We start from the raw sequence: 27,140 nt of genomic DNA, 5'->3' as shown, positions 1-27,140 counted from the left end.
AATCAATACATGGTCAAAGTCACTTAGATCACATGTCTTCCTTAGTTTGATGTTTCGTCTAAACAACTGAACCTCTTGACCATGTCTGCATGCTTTTATCTTTGAGTTGCTGCCACATGATTAGCTGATTAGATATTTGCATTAACGAGCAGGTGTACAGGTGTACCTAATAAATGTATATTATACACTGTGCGTATAGTACTGTTTGATGTCACTGGCTTTAAATCTGGGAACTGAGAGCACTGTGGACAGCTTCAAGAGATTTTCTCATCACCATTTTCTCAAGGGTAATCAGGTACCTGAATTAAATGTAGGCTTTGACAGCAATGGCCCAATCCCAAAATTAAACCGTAACAAAAATCAGTCTGCACGTGGGAAAAGTAACACAGATCCAGTTTCTCAGACTTTAACCTGCATCTCCTTGCGTTTCAGCTGACTGCAAAAACATCTATGCTGCTGATATCGTCTACCTCGTGGACGGCTCCTCCAGCATTGGCAGGGTCAAGTTCGAGCAAATCAAAAGCTTCATTGAAGCAACAGTTCAACCGTTTGTTAATGTGATCAGTCAAAGCAAGGTCAGAATCGGTCTTGTCCAGTATAGCGATGATCCCAGGTGAGATGCTGCTCAATATTTCAAATGTTTTTTTAAAAAAATGGTTGGAGCTTGATTTGTCAGCAGTCTGATGCATTGAAGGAAACTTGGCTTGCAGGGGTGTTGCCACTGGCGTGTAACCTTGGATCTCAAATTTGTTCTGGAGTATAAATAAGAAGGCAAAGAGATTATTTGCATTTCTGCATTTCAATAGCACAAGAATATCTGTATTTTTTTTAAAAACACAAGTGATTCTGCGGATGCTGGAAATCCAGAGGAGAGCACACAAAATGCTGGAGAATCTCAGCAGGTCAAGCAGCTCCTATGGAGAGGAATAAACCATCGATATTTCCGGCTGAGATCCTTTACCAGGACTGGAAAGGGAGGGGGCAAAAGGCAGAATCAGAAGCTGGGGGAGGAGGGAAACACAAACTGGCAGGTAATAAGTGAGGCCAGGTGAGGGGGAAGGGGAATGTGTGGGGGAGGGAGGGGTGAAAATAAGAAGCTAGGAGGTGATAGGTAGAAGAGATACAGTGTTGAAGAAGAAGGAATCTGATAGGAGAGGACAGTGGACCATGGAAGAGAAGGGGAAACCAAAGGAAGATAATGGGCTAGTGAGAAGAAAGGGGCCCGTTTCTGTGCTGTAATGTTCAATGGTTCAATGTTCTATGATGGGAAATAGGAAAGGAGAAAGGAGAGAGGGGTAAAAATTACTGGAAATTCGAGAAATCATTGTTCATACTGTCAGTTTGAAAGCTACTGACCAGGAACATGAGGAGCTGATCCAAGCTGAGAGTGACCTCATCATGATAGTAGAGGAGGCCATGGCAACAGAATGGGAATGGGAAGTCAAACTGAAATGGGTGGCCATTGGGAAATCCCACCTTTTGTGGCAGATGGAAAGAATGTCAATGCGACGATACCCCAATCTATGTCGTTTAAAAAAAAAAATCTTTGATGTTTTAGCCAAATGGGACATGGGATCCAGTTTGAAGAGAATAAGATCCCTGAAACACCAGATCAGATAAAGGCTCTTGTGTCTGCACAGACACAACTGAACAGAAAATATTGGGAGCACTCAGCATGTCAGGCAGCATCTGCAGGAAGAGAAACAGTTCAGAGTTTCTGGGGGAGAGAGAGGGTGGTATGCGACTTGGAGTGGAAACTACAGTGGTGATGTCCCATACCTGCTGCCTTTTCACTGGAGGCAGTAAAATTTCTCAATAAGCTCATCATCTATGAGGTATGGCTCATGTTGGAAGTCCAGCTACCATTGGCCACCATATCTAGTTCATCCCAGAAGTGTCAGATGAATGAATGGTCATTAATTTGGTAAAGGATATTGGCTACAAGACTGAGAAAACAACCTTTTCACTGTTCAGTCTTCATCAATGAAATAAGGGCATAAAGATGTACAACCCTTTCCCCAATGCAACTGATCTCACCTATCGCCTCTATCTTGTACTCCTTCTCCTCCCCAACCTTCTCATACTGCCATTCTATCCTTTCTTTTCAAGCCCTCATGACGGATCTCGGCCTGAAAAGTTGACTGTTCAACCCACTCCATAGATGCCACCTGACCTGCTGAGTTCCTCCAGAATTTTTTGTGTTTTTCACTTCATCTTTCAAGTTTTCCTCAAACAAGTGAAACATGGTTTAATAATCACAAAACATTGCAAATGTTTTTGCAATCTAGACACTTGAAAATCTCTCACCCACATCAGTACATTTCACGAATCTGGTCAAAGTTGCCTTAATGGACTTTGCATCTGTCCTGACTTCACTCTGGCTGCCATTCTTCAGGCCGTTGCAGTGATTCATAATTGAGTGTCCAGTTCTGGGTGCAAGTCACCAGTCCCACTGAGATTTGAAGAAGCCAAGACTGCAGGCTGGGAGAACAGGCTGTTTGTGGCTTTTACGCTTTGGGGATTGCATGGTTACTGAAAGGCAATGAATGCTTTCCTTTTTAAACTGAAGATGTTGTTCAGGCTAGTAGGAGTCTTAGTGAATCATTCAAACCCCTAAGGACAGATTGGTTGGGAAATTCAAAAATTTAACTGTTTAGAAATTACATTTTGCTCATAGGTGGTGAATTTGCTGTTAAAGCTCTGAAAATTTAGTAATTAAAAACAAAATATGCATGCATTTTCCTCCAGTTTTGATGCAGTAAAGTGCAGCCTACATGATTTCCCCTTAGCAACACTGCAGCTGCTGTGTCATGGCCGCTAAGCATCATGGGAAGTGTGTCAAGGTAGATGCGCCATGAAAGCTGCCGCAACTGGCTGCCATGGAGAGAAGGGAAAACATGGGAGAATGGGGAAATAAGGTGCCTGGTTACTTCTTTCACCTGTATTCACGAAAGTGATCTGATCATATTGAAACATAACATTCTGAGGCAGTAGGCACTGAGATGATGGTCCCCCTGATGAGAAACCTAAACCAGTGGGTATAGTCTCTCGATGCAGTGTCTCCCATCTAAGATGGAGGCAAAGACCAAATTTTATCTCAAGGAGTTTTGAACTTTTGGAATGATCTACCCCAAAGAGTAACGTTTCCCCTAGTTTAATTTTTACACAGGTGCGTGGACCAACGATTGCTCTGAGCTAGAAATGTTTACATGGCCTGAAAACTGCGTGGCACTTTAAATGAAGGGTCTCATCCTGAAGCATTTAACGTTTACTCTTTTCCATAGATGCTGCCTGGCCTGCTGAGTTCCTTCAGCATTTTGTGTGTGTCACTTTGATTTCCAGCATCTGCAGATTTTCTCTTGTTTGTGGCACTTTAAATGTTCTTTTGTCACTTCATTTTTCAATCTTTTTATTGATTTTCAAATAAAGAATATACAAATCGGAGGAGGAGTTTAGCAAGTAGATAATATAAAAGACATATAAACAGCTAATAATAAAAAGAGAAAGTATATAATGTCAAAATCAAATAGATAAAATATTATGCTGTTATATATACAATGGTAAAAAAAAACAACTCCTCATAGCAATCATAAACAAAAAGATTGGAAATTTTATTGATAAAAAAACCCCACTAACTAAACTGAAACAAAAAAAAGAGAAAGGAGAAAAAGGAAAGAAAAAGAAAGATTGGGCAGTCCAATTGAGGATAACATTAGAAAAAAAGAAGAGAAAAAAAAACATCCTTTCCAGTCATCTCCGATCCTTCATTGATAAGGATTTTCCCCAAAGAGAATAAAGAAAAATAAATAAATAAAAATAGATTAAATCATGTGAAAATATTGAATAAAGGGTCGCCAGACTTGTTCAAAATTAAAGGATGTATCAAATGTCCGGCTTCTAATTTTCTCCAAGCTTAGACATGACATAATGGAGGAGAGCCAATAAAAAACAGTAGGTGGATTAGGTTCTTTCCAATGTAGCAAAATAGCTCTCCTAGCCAGTAAAGTTGAAAAAGCTATCACATGTTGGGCGGAAGCAGACATTTTGCTTGCTTCCTCTGGAATAATCCCAAAAATTGCTATAAGTGGATTAGGTTGAACATCCATATCTATAACTTTAGATAATATTGCAAACACATCCCTCCAAAAATTATTTAAACTTACACATGACCAAAACATATGAGTTAGAGTAGCCACTTCTGTGTTACATCTGTCACAAATAGGGCTTGTATTCGGAAAAGTATGTGCCAATTTATCTTTGGACATATGGGCCCTGTGTACTATCTTAAACTGAATTAAGATATGGCATGCGCAGATAGATGAATTATTGACTAAATAATAAATTTTACTCCATTGATTATCTGAAAGTGAATGTTGAATTGCTATTGCGCTTAGGGATTCTAATTTTGTGCAGGGTATTAGGAGCGGGGATAAATTACATAAGGTTTCGTTATACGCGGATGATTTATTAGTTATCTATGTTATCTATATTTATGGAATTTGGTACTTTTTCTGGATATAAACTTAATTTACATAAAAGTGAATTATTTCCTATTAATAATTATTCTGATTATTATGATCAAATACCTTTTAATATTGTCAAAAACCATTTCACTTACCTTGGTATCAAAATTACAAAATATTTTAAAGACCTATATAGGTAGAATTTCTTCCCTTTAGTTGAATATACTCAACAGGCACTTTCTAAATGGTCACCTATGTCAATGCCATTGATAGGTCGAATAAATGCTATAAAAATAGTTATTCTACTGAAATTTTTATATATATTTCAAGCAGTTCCCTCTTTTGTTCCAAAACCATTTTTTGATAAAATAGATTCTTTGATTTTGTCTTATGTTTGGAATAATAAAAGCTCTAAAGTGAATAAACTTTTATTGCAAAAATCAAAAAAAGATGGAGGACTGGCTTTACCAAACTTTAGATTTTATTACTGGGCAATTAATATTCATTATATTACTTTTTGGATTTATGATATAGACAACCAAGATCGCCCTTCATGGTTATAGCTGGAGGAGAATTCAGTAATGGGGTTTTCGTTAGCTTCTTTATTAGGAGCTCCTCTTCCGTTTTCGCTCTCCAGAATAGGTAGACAAGCTCTTAACCCTATTGTTAAACATACTTTAAAAATTTGGTTTCAATTTCGTCGATTTTTTGAATTAAATGCTTTTCTACTTTCTAATAATATTTATTCTAATTTCTTTTTTAAACCATCAACTTTGGATAAGGCTTTTTTAACATGGAAAATTAAGGGAATAAAAACTTTTTTAGATTTGTTTTTACAAGACTGTTTAATGTCTTTTTCACAGTTAATGGATACACATGATATCTGTAATACACATTTTTTCAGATATTTACAGGTTAGGAATTTTTTACATGATTTTTTATTGAATTACCCCTTGGCCTGCTCTTTAAATTTGGCTTATGTTATTTTTCAGTTTAAAACTTTTCAAAAATGATTAATAGCTATCATTTATAAAGAGTTAATGAATGCTTGCATGTCGCTTAATGATAGGGTTCAACGCACCTGGGAGTTTTTTTTGTAATAAGCCTACTATGCATATTTAGAATGAAAATTGAAAAATCACATACTTTTGATATTATTCATTAATTGAAGGGCATAATGAAATACAGTACAACAAAGAAAATCTTTCACACTTTGTAAACTTCTTGACTGTCTTTATTCCAGCCGCGTAGCAACAAAGGCTACGTGCGTGGGAGCATTTCAGTTACTGTGTGGCTGCTCATGTGTGTGGGTTAAAGGGAACAGTGTCAGAGAGCTTTACAAGCTGAAGAATGAGTCCAAGGATTTTTGGGATGTTGAGGGTTAGGAGGAACATAGCAGAGTATGGTGTTATAGTCAAGAACTAGTGGAGTGATGTAGCAGCATCAGTGGAGTGAATGGAAAATCTTTGGCTCATAAAAACACTGGAGAAATTCAGCTAGTCAGACAGCATCTGTGGAAGGAAATGGATAGTCGATGTTTCAGGCTGAGGCCCTTGACCTGGCTTGTCAGATGACCAGAGACATTTATTAAAACATTTCTCTCCATAAATGCTGCCTGACTTGTTGAATTCTTCCAGTGTTTTGTGTATAGCTCCAGATTCCAGCTTCTCCAGGCTCTTTGTGTTTCAAACTCTGACTTGTGTTTCTTCCATCATGAAACCATTAACTCTGTTGTACCATGTAATGTATTACAATTAGGGGACAATTACATCAATTTGATTCAGTGAAATTCCTTTTGCTGAGGTCAGTAGAGTAATAAAGTTGGCTTTGCCCTCCTACACCCCTTAAAACACAGAACACAGAACACAAGACAGGTCCTTCAGCTCATGATTGTGTGTAGACTTTTTAACCTACACTGTGACTAATCTAAAGCTTCCCTCCCACCTAGTCTTCCATTTGTCTATCATCCATGTACCTGCCTGAGTCCCTTAGATGTCCCTGAAGTATTTGCCTCTATTGTCACCCCTTGCAGCATATTCCACACATCCACCATTCTTTGTGTAAAAAAAAGTCTACCTCTGACATTCCCCCTTCCAAATATCTTAAAGTTATGCCCCTTGTATTAGCCATTTCTGCCTTGGCTGTCCACACGATACATGCTGCTTATTATCCCATACACCTCTATCAAGTCACCTCATTCTCCTTCGCTCCATAGCTCACCCAGCCTATCTTCATAAGGCATGCTTTCTAATCCAGGCAGCAACCTGGTAGACCTCCTCTGCTCCAAAGTTTCCACATCCTTCTGATATTGAGGCAACCACAAATGAACGAATATCCCAAGTGCGGTCTAACCAGAGTTTTATAGAGCTGCAACATTACCTCGCGGCTCTTGAACTCAATCCCCACATTAATGAAGGCTAGCGCACCAGTTTCTTAACCACGCCATCAACCTTCAACTTAAAAACCAGCTCAAAGCCCTTCTTAGCCTGGCTCAGTATCTGTTTCTCTTCAAAGGGTTGAGTTCTCCTTTCAAGATTTTAACACAGGATCCCAGGTGCTACACGCAGTCCGCAACCTCCATTACAAAGGTGGGAACACAAGGACGGGGGCTGGCCTGAAATACGTAGCAGACAACTTCTTTGGATCTTCCAGACTGAGGCGTCCAGTTCCCAAGGTACGTGAGAGAAAACGCTTCTCTGTAAAAGTTTCCCCCGCTAAATATCTCCTGTGTCTTAACAATACCAGTCTACCTCATTATGACTTTGTCTACCTCATTGTTGGTCCGCACTGCACTCTCTCTGTAACTGTAACTCTTTATTCTGCATTCGGTTATTGATTTCCTCTGTACCACCTCAATCACTGTTGTAATGAAATAATCAGTGTGGATGGAATGCAAAACAAAGCTTTTCATACCCCCTGTGACAATAATAAACCAATTTACCAATTTTACCAAATTTTAGAGTCCGAATGGCCTATATGGTAGGTTCTTCTGTTTTGATTGTCAGATCTGGCAAGGTAAGGAAAATCTGCTTTGGGCATACAGTATGTCCTTAATCAGTGAGCGCACTATCAGAACAGCATATCTCAATGGAGTTGAGTCGCATTACTTCTCAGTCTGCTCGATGGCTATGGGTTCAAAAGAAGTGCTCTCCTCCCTCTGTGCCAATTTGCTTCAGCGTGAGCTAGGTCTTATGGTAACAAATGCGAAAATGCAGTAAACATCAAAAGGGTCTTTAACCTCTTGTGGGCTGATGTTTTTTGTGTTTAGATCGCTATCTTGATAACCGATGGGAAATCACAGGATAACGTGAATCAGCCAGCCTTAAAGTTGCGGAGCCAAGATGTTAAATTATTTGCGGTTGGTAGGTTCTTTGTCCATTCACTTGGGTGGTATTTGTACACTGGAGGTATCTGTGGGTCCGTGAGCCCGCTGGAAGTCGGTGGCCCCGAGACAGACTGTCCTGGGGTTGGAGACCCATTCGTTTGTGGGTGGGTGGGTGTGGAGAAAAATGGTTGTTTTGTTACAATTGTTCTGTTATTGTTGTCTGTATTGTTCTGCTGAATATTGTGGGCATGCTATGTTGGCACCGGAATGTGTGGCAACACTTGCGGGCTGCCCCCAGCACAGCTTTAGGTTGTGTTGGTTGTTGGTGTAAACGACACATTTCACTGCATGTTTCGATGTACAGGAGCTAAATCTGAATCCGAATTGAAGAGTAATTTCTGGTACTGATGCTCGTTGGTGATGAGGCTGATGGCTCAACGTTCTCTTCCCTCCACTCCAGGGATTAAGAATGCTGATAAGCAGGAACTTGATGAGATTACCTCAAAGCCTACCAAGGATTATTCCTTCTTTGTGACTGACTTCAAGATCCTAAAAACTCTCTCGCCGCTGATTTCCAAGAGGGTTTGTTCCACGACGGGGGGCACCCTGGATGAAGTAGGAGGTAAAGATGGAAAGCACATTGTGGGTCTGTTCAATGCGTTTAGCTGCTTGCAACATGGGGCTCTTACTAGGGCATTGGGAACATGCACATGTGCTGGGATTCTCATTGCTTACGGGCTGTTTAAATTTATTTGTTTATTTAGCGAAACAGTGCGGAGTAGGTCCTTCCAGCCCTTAGAACTGTGGCACCCCAGTAACCCCCGACAAACCAGATTTAACTCTAACCTGGTCACAGAACAGTTTACTATGACCAGTTAACCTACAGTAACTGGTACGCGTGGCCAAGTGGTTAAGGCATTGGTCTAGTGATCTGAAGGTTGCTAGTTCGAGGCTCAGCTAAGTCAGCGTGTTGTGTCCTTGAGCAAGGCAACGACACCGGTGCCAAGTTGTATCGGCCCTTGGACAACATCGGTGGCGTGGAGCGGGGAGACTTGCAGCTTGGACAACTGCCAGTCTCCCATACAAACCCTGCCCAGGCCTGCGCCCTGGAAACTTTCCAAGGTGCAAATCCATGGTCTCTCGAGACTAACGGATGTCTATTACTATTATTTGGACTGGGGGAGGAAACCGGAGCATCTGGGGGGATCCCCACACATTCCACAGGGAGGATGTACAGAGATTCCTACAGGCAGTGCCAGAGATGAACTCTGAACTCCGATGCCCCAGGCTGTCACAGTGTCGCGCCAACTGCTACGCTATTGTAGCACCCAAAAACAGACAAGAGCTTTTGTGGTAACATTAATGAGCTGAATGATCTGTTGCAAACTCCCCATCCAGATCCAGCACAGATTTGAGGACTTAGATTATAGGACAGGTTAAATAGGTTAGGGCTTTATTCCCTGGTACATGGGAGAATGAGGGAGATTTGACAGAGATATGCAAAATCGAGGGTATAGATAGGATAAGTGCAAGCAGGCTTTTTCCACTGAGGTTGGGTCAGACTAGAATGAGAGGTCATAGGTTAAGAGTGAAAGGTGAAATATTTAAGGGGAACCTGAGGGGAAACTTCTTCACTCAGAGGGTGGTGAGAGTGTAGAATGAGCTGCCAGCACAATAGGTGGATTTGGGTTCAACTACAATGTTTAAGAGAAATTTGGATAGGTACATGGATGGGAGGGGTATGGAGGACAATGGGCCAGGTGCAGGTTGATGGGTCGAGACACAATAAAAGTTTGGCATGGACCTGAGGGGCTAATGTTGTATAGTGTTCTATGACTTTATTAGAGTAGCTGCTCTGCCCTTGACAGCAAGAAATTGCAGAGAGTTTTGGACACAGCCCTGTTCATCAACCGATTCCTCATTCCTTCCACTAACTCCTGCTGCCTTGGGAAAGCAGTCAATGTAATCAAGGACCTCTCTCTCCCCCCCCCCCCCCCCCCCTGTGCAGGCCATTCCCTCTTTTCACCCTCCTATTGGGCTGGAGATAGAGAAGCTTGAGAATATGTACCACCAGGCTCAAGGACAGTATCTTTTCCACCATCATACGATTGTTGAATGAGCCTCTTGTACACTAAGGAGAAGATTTTGATCTCCCAATCTACCTCACCATGACTCTTGCACTTTGTCTGCCTGCATTGCACTTTCTCTGTAACTGTAACTATATTCTGCATTCTGTTTTTTTTCGTTTATCTGTTGTAGTTCCAGTTGTGTACAGAATGATCTGTCTGGATGAATCAGAATCAGGCTTATGATCACTGACACATAGTATGCCGTGAAATTTATAGGAAAGAGTAAACACTCAATGTCGCGGGCCGAGACCCTTCATCAGGACTGGAAAGGAAGGGGAGAAGTTAGAGTAAGAAGGTGGGGGAGAGAAGTACAAGTACAGAAGTGGCAGGTGATAGATGAAACCAGGAGAGGGAGAGGAGATGTAGTAAAGAGCTGGCTTCCTCCCCCTCTCCCGGTTTCTCCTATTACCAGCTACCTTGAATGTCTTCCTCTCCCACCTTCTTACTCTGGCTTCTCCCCTTCCTTTCCAGTCCCGATAAAGGGTCTCGGTCCAAAACATTGACTGATCACTCTTTTCCATAGACACTGCCTGGCTTGCTGAGTTCCTCCAGCATTTTGTGTGTGTGTTGCTTTGGATTTCCAGCCTCTGCTGACCTTTTTGTGTATGTGATGTTGTGAAATTTGTTGTTTTGCAGCAACAATACTGTGGAATACATAAAAAATATTTCTACAAGTTACAGTTAGAAACGTATATACTGAATGGTGGATTCCAGTTAACTGGGACACATTGGGACCAGTACATTTTGGCCCAATTAAGCAGCTGCTCAATTTGGATGTCGCTGATTTATTATTCTTCTCAACTCATTCCCCTGCCTTTTCAATTTAACCTTTGACTCCTTACTAATCAAGAACCTATCAACATCTGCTTAAATATACCCAATAACTTGGCCTCCACAGCCATCTGTGTCAATGAATTTCACAGATTCACCACACTAAAGAAATTCCTCCTCATCTCTGTTCTAAATGGACGTTCTTAACACCCCCAACTAATAGAAACATCCTCTCAACGCCTACTCTACCTAGGCCTTTCAACACTTGGTTTGCCACACAGAGCACCCCTCATCAGACATTAACCTTGGGAAAATGACTCATAATTTAACATGTTTAAGTCAGGTCACCCTGCAGCGTCCAACTTTCCAGAGAGAACAATCCAGTGTTGTCCAACCTTTACCTAAAGCTTATACACCCCAATCCAGGCAGCACCCTGGGGAACTCCTTCCAAAGCATCCACTTCACTCCTGTAATGCGGTGACCAGAACTACACACAATACTCCATTTGTGGCCTAACTAAAGTTTTGTACGGCAGCGACATGACTTCATGATTTTAGTACTCAATGTGTAAGTCGAACATTTTTTGTTCTCTGTCATCAGCCCTTCTTGTTAAGGTGCTTTGTAGGTTTAGCCACTGATGCACCGTCAATAACTCTCGGAGACTGGAAGTGAACGATAGGCTTTCATTAGCAGCAAAAAGGGAGCACGACATCTCGGAGACTGAGGGAGGAGCAGTGCCCCAATCGCCTTTATACAGGGGTCTGTGGGATGAGCCACAGGAGCAGTCAGCAGGGGGCATGTCCAGACAGGTATACATAGTTTACCACAGCCACCATCACCTCCAATGCAAGGAGGGAAGGGTTAGACTGATTGTAGAGTAGGTTTATACTGTATTGTTCAACACAACACTATGGGCAGAAGGACCCATGAGGTTTACTCATCTCTGCGCTGAACTGAGGCTGTGTCCAATGCAACTTACCGGCTGCTAGACCGACTGCGGTGATGACTGGTTTCGTGGCTGTGTTCTTACTTTCATGAAGTTCATTTCTGAATGTTAGTTGCTTACTTTTATTGTTTGCACGATTTGTTTTTGTTCTGCACATTGGGTGTTTGACAGTTTTTTAAAATGAGTTTTGTTTTGTGGCTGCCTGTAAGGAGATAAATCTCAATGGTGTATATAGTAATCATATTTTGATAATAAATGTACTTTGAACTTTTACTGTTCTACACTCAGTGGGCATGTTGTTAGGTACACCTGTACACCTGCTCGTTAATGTAAATATCTAATCAGCCAATCATGTGGCAGCAACTCAATACATAAAGGCATGCGGACATGGTCAAGAGGTTCAGTTGTTGTTCAGACCAAACATCAGAATGGGGAAGAAATGTGATCTAATTGGCTTTGGCCGTGGAATGATTGTTGGTGCCAGATGGGGTGGTTTGAGTATCTCAGAAACTGCTGATCTCCTAGGATTTTCACATGCAACAGTTTACAGAGTTTATAGAGAATGGTGCGAAAAACAAAAAGAATATCCAGTTAGTGGCGGGTCTATGGGTGAAAATGCTTTGTTAATGACAGAGGTCAGATGAGAATGGCCAAACCAGTTCAAGCAGACAAGAAATAACTCAAATAACCATGCATTACAACAGTGGTGTCCAGTGGAGCATCTCTGAATGCACAACACTTTGAACTTTGAAGTGGATGGGCTACAGCAGCAGATGACTATACCAGTTCCATGCCTGTGGACAATTTATTAAGTACACTCCTGTACCGAATATTTGGCCACTGAATATATATTCACTCATCGACATACTTGCAGCAGGATCTATGTCAATCAGATCCTTTGCCAGGTTATCAGGTATCTTCTGCTATTGACCCACAAAAACTCATGAATTAGACTTCAAATGGATCCTGTATAAGGTGCTCATAGTATGTAAATGTCACCATATCCCATCCTGAGGTTCATTTTCTTGCAGGTATTTACAGGAAAATACAGCATCATTTATGAAAAAATAATACATATTGTGGTGTTCATGGGTTCATGAACCATTCAGAATTCTGACAGTAAGGGGAAGGAACTGTTCCTGAATCATTACGTGTAGGTCTTTTAGATCTTGTAATTCCTATCTGATGGCGGAGAAGAAGGCATAACCAGGGATGATGAAGGATCAAAATTCAAAGTACACTTATTATCAAAGTGCGTATAAATCATACAACCTTGAGATTCATCTGCTTACAAGCAGCCACAAAGCACGAAACCAGAAAGCACCCAAGTTAAAAGAAAGTCCAACGCCCAAAGTGCAGAGAAAGGAAAAAAAAGACACAAATCATGCAAACAGTAAAAGTAAGTAACAGCATTCTGAACCAAAATGAGTCAATGGATCTGGAGCAGCTGGAGTAGGCTCATAGCCTCCATCTCAGTTCATCACACAGCGAAACAAATTACTACAAAGCTCCTAAATTATCCTAAGTGATGGATAATTTGTATATGTATAATTTTTCATAAATTATATAGTATATACTACCTTGATGTCGCGGGTACTTTAAAACAAACCAAAACCACACAGAGACTAAGCACAGTTTGACACTGTATGACGCATTCCAATACGTAATGAAGTTCTAAGTCACAGAAAGTATGTTCGATCTTTTATTAAGAAACCTGCAAAGGTGAACAATCTTGTAATGATAAAAAAATTAATGAAACTAAAACTAATAATATAACAAATAAGCAGTCTGAGCATATTCAAAGGTAATTAGCATATTGAAATATAACTGTCGGAGCCATGAGTCCTGTGCTGTGTGTTTATTATGTGTATTATGGTGACTAGTCACATTAATGGGAGCATGGTAAAAGCAAAGGGAATAAATCACGCATTCCTACTTAATTCATATCAGTTTGTAGTTTGGGACCATGGAGGCCATGTCTTTACTGACCACTGAGATAACACTCAATAATACTTAATTGTACGCTTGCTAATAAAGGATAAGAATAGGGAGTCTGACTCTTTGGAGCAATCATCGGAGCTATGGGTGCATCGTGCAAGTATAACAGCTCCGTCTGAGATCGCAGGCATGTGGCAATGGTTTTGGATCAACTTGGATCAGTTTTGCCGTGATAGTAACTAAGTGAAATGTTCTTAAAGAAAATTATTCCCTCAACCTATCCCCTGTTCTAATCAGACTGAAAACTGAACTAAAGACAAAGTGTGAATTTGCCACTATACTCTTCGAAGTTACCACATCCCAACCCCACCCGACAGATACCCATAATAAACACGCAACACAAAATACAAAACAGACAGGAAATATATACATGGCTCCTGCACCCCGAGATTCATTTACTTGCAGGCATTTACAGGCAAGTACAGAATTACATTAGAATTTATGAAAAGTTATACATAATGAAAGACTGACAAACAACCAACATGCAAAAGAAGACACACCATGAAAATAATAAAAGTAAATAAATAATGTTGAGAACATAAGGTGTAAAGTCCTCGAGAGTAAGTCTGTAGGTTGTGGAGAAGTTCACTGTTAAGGTGAGGGACGTTATCCATGTTGGCCAGAACCTCTCTATTTCCCAATATGAAGGATGTGTGCTTATGAGTGGTAATGTATATTGACTGTAATTTTAAAAGGCTATCAATTTGTGTCCAAATTTGAAATTGTTTAATTGCTGTTTCTCTTAGCTACCCAAGTGCCCGGGGGCCCCTCTAATCTGATCTTCAGTGACAGAAGTTTTGAATCGATGCAGATTCGCTGGACTGCAGCTGTGGGACCTGTGACGGGATATAAAATCCAATACACTCCTCTCAACGCACTGGGTTTTCCGATCACAGCTGAACTCCGAGAGGTGAGCATTGTACATTGACAGCATGCGCCTCTAGACCAAAGGTACGAGTACAAGTGGGAAATACTGGAGATACTCAGAATCAGAACCAGGTTTAATAACACTGACGTACGTCGTGAAATTTGTTGTAATGTGGCAGAAGTACATTGCGATAAATAATAATCAATAAAATTATAAATTACAATTTAAAGTAGATATAAAAATTAAATTAATTAAGTAGTACAAAAAGAGAGGAAAAAATAACGAGGTAGTATTGATGGGGCTGGCTGGTGGTGTAGTGGCATCAGTACTGGACTTCAAAGCAGATGGTTCCGAGTTCAAACCCAGCCAGGTCCCAACCTACTCTGTATCTTGCCATGAAAACCCTATGAGGTCATGAAGAGTAGGATTCAACTAAAATGACTGAACAACAGTCATTGTCCATTTAGAAATTAGATGATGGGGAAAGAACTGAGGTAATGCCTCAGAACTAGAGAAGGGAGAAAACACGAGATAGAAAGCAGAGTGATAGAAATACAACAAGTGGCCATTTTATTACGTATGTCCTGTGCCTAATAAAGTGGCCACTGAGTGTACGTTTGTGGTCCTTTGTTGTTGTAGCCCATTCATTTTAAGGACAAACATGTTGTACATTCAGATACTGTTGTATCTGTTGTGTGGTATTTGAATTAGTCACCTTCCTGTCAGCTTGAATTAGTCTGCCCGTTCTCCTCTGAACTCCCTCATTAACAAGGCATCTTCACTCACTGGATGATTTTTAATTTTTGCACCATTCTCTATAAACTCTAGAGACTATTGTGCATGAAAACCCCAAGAGGTCAGCAGTTTCTCAGATACTCAAACCACCCCATCTGGCACCAACAATTATTCACAGTCAAAGTCACTTGGATCACATTTCTTCCCCATTCTGATGTTTGGTCTGAACAACAACTGAACGTTTTGACCATGTTAGCATGCTTTTATGCACTGAGTGGATTGGCTGATTAGATATTTGTAGTAACGAGCTGGTGTACAGGTGTACCTAATAAAGTGGCCACTGAGTGTAAGGGGATACAGCACGGCAGGGGCTGTATTTCATTCACAGTTTGAGGGGATTTGATATGTCACCAAATACTTTAGCAAATTTCTACAGATGTTAGTGGAGAACATTCTAACTATTCTACTGTCTGGTATGGAGTTGCCACTGCACCAGACAGAGAGTTGTAAACTCATGGGCACTCGACTCCCCAGCACAGGGACATCTGCGGCAGGTGATGCCTCAAGAAGGCAGCATCCACGATTAAGGACCCACACCACTCAGGACATGTCCTCTTCTCATTACCAGCGTCAGGGAGGGGGTACAGGAGCCTAAAGACACACACTCAACATTTTAGGACAGCTTTTTCACTTCCACCACCAGGTTTCTGAATGGTCCATTAGCCCATGAATGCTACCTCACTATTTAGCTCCCTTTTTGTACGACTTACTTATTTATATTTGTAATTGTACCTTATAGTTTTTACTGTATTGCTCGGTACTGATGTCACGAAACAGTGATTTTCACAACGTATGTCCATGATAATAAGATACTGCCCATTACACTTCTGGCGTTTAGGGCAGCAATGAAGGTCCTCCATCTCTGGCGGTGTTCAGGGCTTCCTTCATCGTGTCAGCAGCTTCCTCTCGGTTTTCACTACCGTCAGTCATGCAAGTCCTGAGTGGAGACTCAGGAATACCGTCGCACCCAGATGTAGAAGGATCCTTCATTGCTGTTTCTGCAACCATTTTGTTTGATCAGTCAGGGTTGTTGGCCCTGAGCTGAACCCCCAAACCTGGAAGACCGGTGGACCACTCTTAGTCTGTCCTCTACCCTTTGACCTGGTTGGCATGGGTGACTCTACATAAAGCCCTGACTCCAGCTAGCATAGCTCTCCAGGTCACTGAGACACACTGAGCCTCCGAACCCAAGGACAAGGTTGTGATCCTGTTGGAGGCAGTGATAAAAAACCTAATTCTGGGGTATAATCTTGAGTCCTCTCTGAAACAACACTGAGTCACCATCTCAAAGCCGTCATTGTCCTGTCTTCCACTTCATTCTTCATTGAATGTTTTGCTTCAACAAAAGACTTCCAATCTTAATTTCAGCCCCCAATAATTACAAACATCTTTGCATCTTTTCTCCCCCTTCACGTTTGCTCCAAAACCCATTGTCCTTCTAGGTGGTAGAAACTACAGGTTTTATAGACATAAGTGAATTGTCTTTAATTAGATGATTTCACAAAGGTGTAGATCAAGTGGACAGAAAACTCTCCAGAGTCTCTCCTTTATGGACTATGTATACACTTCTTGCTGCCTCAGTAAAGCAGCTAGAATAATCAAAGACCCTACCCACCCCGGACATTCTCTCTTCTCCCCTAGGCCATTGGGCAGAAGATACTAAAGCCTTTAAGCACGTACCAACAGGCTCAAACTGCTGTTGTCAGACTCTTGAACAGACCTCTTAATGATAAGGACTCTTGACCTCACAATCAACCTTGTTATGATTTTGCACCTTATTGGTCTACCTGAACTACACGTTCTCTGTAGCTGTTACACTTTAATTCGCATGACTGTTGTTCTACCTTGTTCTACCTCAATGCACTGTGTTATGATTTCATCTGTACGGACAGTATGCAAGACAAGTTTTTCCACTATATCTCTGTGCATGTGACGATAATATTCCAATTCTAGTTGGAACACTGACAAATAAGGCAGGAATATTGTAGTGAGGTTGGCTTTTACTAACCTGGGGCTTGTTCAGATCAGCTGTAAAACATTGGCTGCAGTCTACCTTCACTGCAGGACTTGCATGTGTCCAGGGCAAAGAAGCAGACGGGAAATATTGCAGACACTAACCACCCAGCAAATAGGGTTTTCCTAAAAAAATCGTTCATTCAGTACGTGCCATGTTGTATGCCAATAGGCAACCATGGTCTTTCTTTGACCAAGACTGTTCTTGGAAAATTTTTCTACAGAAGTGGTTTGCCATTGCTTTCTTCTGGGCAGTGTCTTCACAAGATGGGAGACCTCATCCATTATCAATACTCTTCAGAGTCTGCTTGCCATCAGTGGATGCATAACCAAGACTTGTAATGTGCACCAGCTGCTCATACGGCCATCCACCACCTGCTCTCTAGGGCAATTAAAACTAAAATGTCACACCTTCTTTAAAGACTTTTCCCCCAGGCAGTTAATCTGATCAATCATTCTAGTTAGCCTCCACCACCCTCTTTATTACCTGTGTCACTGCACTGCTCTTTTAACATGTTATAACACCTTTTATAATGCTGTTCACATTATAAGCACATGCTGGTATTTATGCACTTATGTTAATTTTACTCCTTATCCATACTTTAACCTTTAAGTTTATTTTTTATGTAATTGGCCTTCATCAATCATGGGATTGAGTTTAAGAGCTGAGAGGTGATGTTGCAGCTATATAGGACCCTGGTCAGACCCCACTTGGAGTACTGTGCTCAGTTCTGGTCACCTCACTACAGGAAGGATGTGGAAACCATAGAAAGGGTGCAGAGGAGATTTACCAGGCTGTTGCATGGATTGGAGGGCATGCCTTATGAGAATAGGTTGAGTAAATTTGGCCTTTTCTCCTCGGAGTGACGGAGGATGAGAGGTGACCTGTGTTACGCCTGTGCCCAACTCTGAGGGGCTGAAGGGTCCAAAGTAGCCCCCTCCTTTTTGAGAATCGCAAGATCGCTATTAATTCAGGTCAGGAGACCCAGGAAATGAGAGAGAGACGTTTGGAATGTCCTGGCCCTCAGCGATACAAAGCCACAGAAAACGGCCATTGTCTCTTGGAGACGGAATTGTGTATTGAGTACTGTACTTCATGGAAGCTCTCAGGGAATGATCAGAGGGGGGTGGTTGAGGGATTGCATCATCCCGACCTGATTGACATCTGAGACCCTGTGAGTCAGGATAAATGAGGGTCTGGGGAACAGCCCCTTTAGACACACCAGAAGAAACGCTAGAAATCCTGTAACAGCGTAATAGCGACAGCCGGTGGAAAGCCCACATGCGTCCTTTTCCATTTGCCTCGGAATTGGTGGGCCTTACCATGGAAGAACGGCTTTAGCTAAAACAAAGGAGAAATCAGCCCCAACGACTCTCGAAGGATTGACATCATAAAAGGAATGGGCAAGTTTTAAACTCTCTCTCTTGACTCCAACCAAAGGCTGCAGCCTGCATGAACTTGAGTGACTTTTATATTTCCATCGGACAATACATTATCCCCTAAACAACGATAGAGCTATTTCTTATTGATTATTATTATACCCGCGCTTTTAGATTTAGTATTGATGACGTATATTATCTGTATGTTTGCATTGATATTATTTTTGTGTATTTTTATCAATAAATACTGTTAAAAATAGTACCATCAGACTTCAACGGACCTCTCTATCTTTGCTGGTAAGTGACTCAGTTACGGGGTATGTAACACCTGATAGAGGTGTACAAGATAATGAGAGGAATTGATTGTGTGGATATTCAGAGGCTTTTTCCCAGGGCTGAAATGGCTAGCATGAGCAGGCATAGTTTTAAGGTGCTTGGAATTAGCTACAGAGGAGATGTCAGGGGTAAGTTTTTTTACTCAGAGAGTGGTGAGTGCGTGGAATGGGCTGCCAGTGGCAGTGGTGGAGGGAATGATAAGGTCTTTAAGGAGACTCCTGGATGGATACATGGAGCTTAGAAAAATAGAGGGCTATGGGTAAGCCTAGGCAGTTCTAAGGTAGGGACCTTGTGGGCCAAAGGGCCTGTATTGTGCTGGAGGTTTTCTATGTTTTTTGTGTTTCTATAATTCTTTATTCGTATAGTTGTTGAATGTTGATTTTTTTTGGTTGCATGTCATGCCAACACACCTCGGCAAATTTCCAATATTTGTACACGTATATGGTGAACAAAGTTGATCTGTGTTGATCCTTGAACAGATTACCAATGGAGCAAATGAAAACTTGGCCCTTCTGCAAGGGTTGAAGCCTGCGACGGAATATCTGGTGACAGTGATCGCTCAGTACGCCAACAGCATTGGGGAGTCCACTTCAGGCAAGGGGAGGACCAGTAAGTACCGTGAACTGATCTGATATGGAGATCTTGCTATCTACATTTGCTGAACGTTTTCCCCTCTCCATCCTGTAATATCTGATACGATGGGATCAATTCCAGTGACTGTCGGATGTGCCCACCATTCTCTGAGCTAGCTGGAGGCTGGGTATCCTGCAGTGAGTGACATGCAAAAAGCTTCACCCCATCAACAAGGCTTGAGGCAGAAGTGGGGTGCATTAACCTCTGCTTGTCTGGATGAATGTAGCCCTGACAGCTCTCAAGGTCATTGACAGCATCCTGGGTGATGTTCCCAGGACTCGGCTTTTTAAAGCATCATTTAGCACACAAATCACAGACGGACGGTATGCCAAAATCTCCATGAGAAAATCCTTCATTACCCGCTACAGGCCCGCTACCTATGTTTTGTGAGCGTGAAGATGACCGAGAGCAAAAATGATCAAACCCAGAGGAGATCAAAGTTCTTATTGACAGTGTTTTGCTAGCTGTTAAATGAATACCTCTACATATAACCTCAGTGCGCACCTGTTGTTACTGGGCAAAAAATTGAACAGCACTAAATTTTTGCACACATTGGTCATTACAAATTGGAGGGAACATTGATCCTGGGTATTACTTATGTCTATGTATTCCTTGTAAATACTGCTTTTCAGACCATGAGATATAGGAGCAGAATTAGGCCATTTGGCCCATCAAGTCTGCTCCATCATTTCATCATGGCTGATCCATTTTCTCTCTCAGCCCCGATCCCCAGCCTTCTCTCCATATCTCTTCATGCCTTGGCTATTCAGGGATCTATCAACCTCTGCCTTAAATGACTTGGCCTCCACAGATGCTGTGGCAATGAACTCCACAGATTAACCACTCTCTGGCTAAAAAATTCCTCCTCATCTCCATTCTAAAAGGACACCCATCTATTCTGAGGCTGTGTCCTCTGCTCTTAGACTCCCCCACCATAGGAAACATCCTCTTCACATCAACTCTGTCCAGGCCTTTCAATATTCGATAGGCATCAATGAGATTTCCCCTCTCCCACCATTCTTCTGAATTCCAGTGAATAGAGGCCCAGAGCCATCAAACGTTCCTCATATGATACGAATCAAGATTTTTCATTGTCATTCATCAGTACACAAGTGTAAATGATTGTTACTCTGGATCCTATGCAGCATTAAAAAAACACAATAAATATAAATACGCAAGATTAGGGTGGAAATGGTTGCCACAGGGTTTAAGGTGCTGGGGAGTAGGTACGGAGGAGATGTCAGGGGTAAGTTTTTTACTCAGAGAGTGGTGAGTGCGTGGAATGGGCTGCCAGCAATGGTGGTGGAGGCGGATACGATAGGGTCTTTTAAGAAACTTTTGGATAGGTACATGGAGCTTAGAAAAATAGAGGGCTATAGGTAAGCCTAGTAATTTCTAAGGTAGGGACTTGTTTGGCACAACTTTGCGGGCCAAAGGGCCTGTATTGTGCTGTAGGTTTTCTATGTTTCTATTAGCTTATATACATGGACTGATTGTATGTACATAAAGTGATACTCCGATGATCTGTGTCATGGTCCCAACTTGAACAGCAGCAGGCACCTGTGTTTTGGCACTCCAGTTCCCCAGAGTATGGCTTGCAGCCACTGTCCCTTTAACAGTCAGACTGCCAATTACTGTCTGCCAATTCCTGATCTACCCAGTTCTTCCTACTCCCACCCCAGCCCCCCATCACCTTACTAGTTTTCCCTCCTCCACCCACTCCATCTGCCCATCACCCTCACGTCCCCTTTAAGACTCAGGCTGTCGATTATTGCCTGCCACATTCTTTCATGGAATGTCTATACTTAAAGGCCTTGTCCTGAGCACTCTGTGCTCAATCATAGGAGTTCCATTTCTCGTACTACTGTTTGTAATTTCGCCTTTGGGTTTTGTTTGTGTTGTCTTGTTTATTTCAAGTCTGAGTTAATTCTAGATATTTCTCTGCACTTGGGGTCACCCCCATCCGTAGCTCTCTCATTACAGATCTGTACCTGTGACGCTGCTGCAAGTAAGTTTTTCGTTGCACTTGTGCAGATGACAATAAACTCGCCTTTGACTTTGAATCCCTAGTCCAGGGTTACTTAAAATGTATGAGCATTCTGCCTCGACAAGCTCAGGTCTACTTGTTAGATGTACACAGAAAACAAACATCAGAAAACCTAAATCACCTCCCAAACTGTGCATCGGCTCATCAAGTATCCCCTCCAAGTTCAAAGTAAATTTATTTTCAAAATGAGTACAAAAATATTACTATACACAGTGGATTCCAGTTAATTGGAACACATTGGGACCAGTGCACGTTGGCCCAATTAGGTAGCTGCCCTAGCTAGCCAAAGTTTCATGGAAATAGTTCAAAAGGTATAAAAAATAGACAAACTCCTGTTTAACTGAGTAACAAGTTATGTATTTAAATGAAATACCAAACAAATTCGAACACTATCAAAACTACTACAGTATGCAAAACAGTTCTGAATTGCCTTACACTTATTTCTCGCCAACTATCAGTGTCAAAAGTCATTACTTTGTGAACATAAACACACACAACCTATGCTATTTAAAAATTGTTCACTATAAACACAGCGTATTGCCTAACGACCACATGGCGTGCGTGCGGCTGATGCTAGTGAGAAACCATTCGGCAACAGCTTCCTGTCCCAATTAAGAGGCGTAGTGTCCCAAATAAACGAAGGGAATCCTGACTATTTTCTCAATTAGTTTTTGCTCTTGAAGAGTTGTCTCAAATAAATGGCTCCTGCCCCGGTTAGCCAATGGCCCAATTAACCGGAATCCCTTGAGATTGATTTCCTTGCAGGCGTATGTAGGAAAATAAAGCAATGCAATAGAATTTACAAAAAGCAGCTAAACATACTTTGACTTTGACAAACCAAACCACTTAATCCAATCAACCACCCTGAATACTCCTCCCCTTTGCCACAAGCACACAGTGGCTACAGTGTATAGTAGCTACAACAGTTACTTGGCTAGAGTCGTCCGACAACATGGCCCAAACATCCGGCCTATGATACCACATGGAAACAGCACCGCTTTCATGCTCCCTGCAAGTCGTACCACCATCCTGACTTATCACCGCACCTTCATTGTCATTAGATTTAAATCTTAGAGTCCTAGAACACTCTATTTCTCTAGAACTCAATCCCCTGAATCCTGGCGTCTTTTCTGCATTCTTCACAGAAGATCTTATGCCATCTGATCTGCTGAGTGTTTCCAAAACATTCTGTTTTATCTCAGATCTGATTTCCAGTCATCTTCATCAACCCCCTCCTCTCGTGAGGAATTTGCCCATCTGGCATTAACCTCATAGAGTAGCCACTGTGCATATAGCAAGCTATATAGCTATAAGTGGCATCTCTACTTATACAGCTAGTTGTAAAGGGATCAGGAGAGGGGGATCTCCAAATTATCATCATCATCATTATGTGCCATGTCATATGACATGGGCGAACATGGTCCTTCCATGATTGTTCTTGGCAAATGTTTCTACAGAAATGGTTTGCCATAGCCTTCTTCTGTGCAGTGTCTTTACAAGAAGTGTGACCCCGGCCATTATCAATACTCTTCAGAGATTGAGTGCCTGTTCTCAAGGGTTGCATAACCATGTCTTCTGATCTGCACCAGCTGCTCATACGACCATCCTCCGCCTGCTCCCATGGCTTTACGTGACCCTGATTAGGGGGCTAAGCAGGTGCTACACCTTGCCCAAGAGTGACCTGTAGGTTAGTGGTGGGAAGGAGCACTTTACACCTGCTTTGGTAGAGATGTATCTCTACCCCACCACCCATCTACAACTTACACTATGTCATAGAATCATAGAGTACAGAAACAGGCACTTTGGGGTATTAAGGTCATAGCCATAGGGCACTATGACACAGAACCAGGTCCTTCAGCCCATCTAGTTCCTGCTAAACTGTTACTCTGCCTAGTCCCATTGAGCCACACCTGGACCATAGCCATCCACAGCACTCCTATCCATGTACCTATCCAAACTTCTCTTAAGTGTTGCAATCCCGAACCCATGCCCACCACTTCCACTGGCAGATGGCATCACCATCTGGGTGAAGAAATACTCCTCACGTTCCCCTGAAACATTTCAGCTTTTACTCTTAACCTATAAACCTGTAGCCTTCATTGTTGCTTAAACATGCATCTCTTTCAGAGGTCATGCCGGGAACACTGAACTTCCGCGTCACCATGGCTGGACACTTCTCACTGCGCTTGGCGTGGAGACCGCCCATCTTCCCCGTCCAAGGGTACCGGCTGACCTTCAAGCGCAGAGGTAAGAGGAAGGTTGCTATGCAGTGTGTACAACCGCCCATTGTGTATGTTTGTTTTTTTTTCTCCTTGGTGGCTTCAGGGAGGAGGAAGGCAGAGTAAGTTTCAAAGGAACAACTTCTGTTCTGAATGTTTGGATTAAAAGCAAAATTACTTTAGAAAAGAAGGTGTCTGAAGAAGGTTTGCATTCTTCAGGTGTTTGCATTAATGTTCAGTGGGATGCGACCACTCTGGCAGCTAAAGGTGCTAAAGCTACTTCATTCCTCTTCAGAATCAGAATCAGAATCAAGTTTACTATCACCGGCTTATGTCGTAAAATTTGTTAATTTTACAGCAGCAGTCCAATGCAATGCATGATAAATAAATATAGAGTTACAGTAAGTATATACATGTCTATTAAAAAGTTAAATTAAAATAAGTAGTACAAAAAAAAACCAAAATAAAAATAGTAATGAAAAGTAATGAAAAGTGTTGGTTGGAAGACTAAAGGGTAAAGGACACAAAGTGAACTGCAGGTGCTGTGGTCGAATCAAGACGTACAAACAAGCTGGATAAACTCAGCAGGTCGGGCAGCATCCGTTGAAACGAGCAGTCAACGTTTCGGGCCGAGACCCTTTGTCAGGACTGAAGAAAGTCCTGCTGAGTTCATCCAGCTTGTTTGTACGTGTTAAAGGGTGAAGGAGTTGCCCAGACTTGTTGTATTTGGAACTCTTTTCATTTCTACATCTTCATGTTGCATGGATTATCTGGACAGGGAGTGTTTATTCTGGGTGATGGTACAAGGACTCGTAACACATCAAACCTTGAAGTGAACGGGCCACAGCAGCAGAAGACCACAAGCGTTCAATCAGAGGCCACTTTATTAGGTATTGCAGGTCCCTAATAAAGTGGCCTCTGAATATGTATTCTTGGGGATGGGGCAGGAATGGGGCATGAAGCAGGTGTTGAAACTGGGACATAGGGAATAGGAGTGTGGTGTGTGGCCAAGTGGTTAAGGCGTTGGCCTAGTGATCTGAAGGTCGCTAGTTCGAGCCTCAGCTAAGGCAGCCTGTTGTGTCCTTGAGCAAGGCACTTAACCACACATTGCTCTGCGGCGACACCGGTGTATTCAGAGCAGGAATGTTGAGTTCTGGTCACCTCATTGTAGGAAGGATGTGGAAGATTTAGAGAGGCTGCAGAGGAGGTTTACCAGGATGATGCCTGGATTAGAGAGCTTGTTTTATGAGGAGAGGATGAGTGAATGAGGGCTTTTCTCTTTGGAGTGAAGGAGGATGAGAGGTGACTTGATTGAGATAAGAGGCATAGATCAAGTGGACAGATCAAAGACTTTTCCCCAGGGTGGAAGTGACTAATACAATAAATGGTTAACACAAAGGGGTGTAATTTTAAGGTGATTGGAGGGAAATATAAGGAGGAATTTCAGAGGTATGTTATTTCCACAGAGAGCGGTCCATGATTGAAATGTGCTACCAGGGGTGGTAGTAGAGGCAGATGCGTTAATGACATTTAAGAGACTCTGAGATAGGCACCGGGACGAAAGAAAAATGGAGGACTATGTGGCAAGGAAGCTTTAGATTGATCTTGAAGTAGGTTAAAGGGTTGGCACAACATTGTGGGCTGAAGGGCCTGTACTGTGCTATAATGTTCTATATTTTCAGTTCTATGTTTTAACGTCGAATCTGGGATGGTTGAGCGTGCTTGGGCTTTTCTCTTTGGAGCACAGAAGTGTGAGGTGACTTGAGTGAGGTGTACAAGATGATAAGAGACAAGACTACCAGCTTGCTTTTCCCAGGCCAGAAAGTCTAATATGAGGGGGCATAATTTAAAGATGATTGGAAAAAATATAGGGGGGATGTCAGAGGTAGGTTGTTTTACAGAGAATGGCAAGTGAGTGAAATGCGCTACTGGGGGTGGTGGTAGAGGCAGATACATTAGGGGCATTTTAGGCACTCTTAGATACATGGATAATAGAAAAATGGAGGGCTATGAAGGAGGAGAGACTTAGATTGGTCTGTAAGTAGGCTAGAAGGTCAGCACAACATCATGTACTGTGAAGTAGTGTTCTAAGTCCTATGGAATAAGGAGTAGGAATTCTTTATTCAGGGATGGTCTGTGAGAAGTTCTGGAGCCTGAGTAGGTGCATTCAACACCACCCCCCACACACTTCATTGGATGGGTCAGCAGAGAAGGTTGGTCACTTTCCAACTTGACCCTGACCTTGACCCTTCTTGCTGTGGTGTCTTCCACTTCGTGTTCTACTTGGTGTAATATGTGTCACTGGCTATTGTTCCTCAGAAAAAACTTTTTCCTCTGGGGGATAAGTGAGACTGCAGGTCGGGTTGGATCATCTTTCACTCGGTGTAGGTTCTGATGAAGCAACCTTTCATTAATGTAGCTTCGGGCTTCGGATTTTGAATGATTGGAGGAAAAAATAGGAAGGGCTGGTAAACCTAATGTCTTCTTTTGAGCTCTGTGGAATGATGGCCCGGAGCCATGGCTGCTGCTTTCAGGAAACTTGGATTATTGTTTGGTGTGCGGTGGGCGCTGGGTGTGTCTCAGACCGACACTGTTCCAAAGGAAATGCGAAATGCATAAAGCAGCAGAGACTGCACACCAGCCACTGCGCGGTGTACGGGTGCAGGGGAGAGGTGGGCATCTTAAATGGGCCTTCGCACTGCCTTTTCATGTTCCAAGTACGCAAACTGCCACAGGAAGATGTAATGCTCACTTGTAAAACAGGAAGTCATCCTGGCATGTCTGAGCAGTGTGAAAATAGTCTGCAATTTATTGGTGTTGGCTTGAACTTAGAACATAGAATACGGAACAGTACAGAACCTTTGACCCACAATAATGTGTTGACTTTAAACCTACTTCAAAGTTCAAAGTAAATTTATTATCGAAGTACATATATGTCATGTACAACCCTGAGATTTGTTTTCTTATGGACATACTCTATAGAATAATAACTAAAAATGAACAATGAAAGACTGCCCAACTAGGATGTTCAACCAGAGTTCAAAGACAACAAACTGCAAATAGAAAAGGAAGATAATAATCAATAAGTAAGTACTGAGAACATGAGATGAGGAGAGAGTGGTGAATCTGTGAAATTTGATGCCACAGGCAGTTGTGGGGCCATCAATGAGTATATTTAATAAGGCAGAATTTGCTAGATTCTTGATTAGTCGGGGC

At 42.1% G+C, this 27,140-nt stretch overlaps 1 protein-coding gene across 1 annotated transcript in view; it reads left to right on the top strand.

The window, feature by feature from the left end:
* The window catches only part of col7a1 (collagen, type VII, alpha 1), a 325,194-nt gene that overhangs the window by 43,450 nt on the left and 254,604 nt on the right, over window positions 1-27,140 (top strand). Inside the window, exons 3-9 of the mRNA XM_073072948.1 lie at window positions 433-613; window positions 6,978-7,137; window positions 7,732-7,825; window positions 8,249-8,410; window positions 14,380-14,543; window positions 19,505-19,634; window positions 23,833-23,952. Coding sequence (XP_072929049.1) covers window positions 433-613; window positions 6,978-7,137; window positions 7,732-7,825; window positions 8,249-8,410; window positions 14,380-14,543; window positions 19,505-19,634; window positions 23,833-23,952 — 1,011 coding nt within the window. The remainder of the gene's footprint in view (window positions 1-432; window positions 614-6,977; window positions 7,138-7,731; window positions 7,826-8,248; window positions 8,411-14,379; window positions 14,544-19,504; window positions 19,635-23,832; window positions 23,953-27,140) is intronic.

Source organism: Hemitrygon akajei, chromosome 19, assembly GCF_048418815.1.
Source record: "Hemitrygon akajei chromosome 19, sHemAka1.3, whole genome shotgun sequence".
NCBI lineage: Eukaryota > Metazoa > Chordata > Chondrichthyes > Myliobatiformes > Dasyatidae > Hemitrygon > Hemitrygon akajei.
The sequence above is the reverse complement of the archived record's forward strand: the minus strand, read 5'-3'. Positions and strand labels throughout refer to the sequence as shown.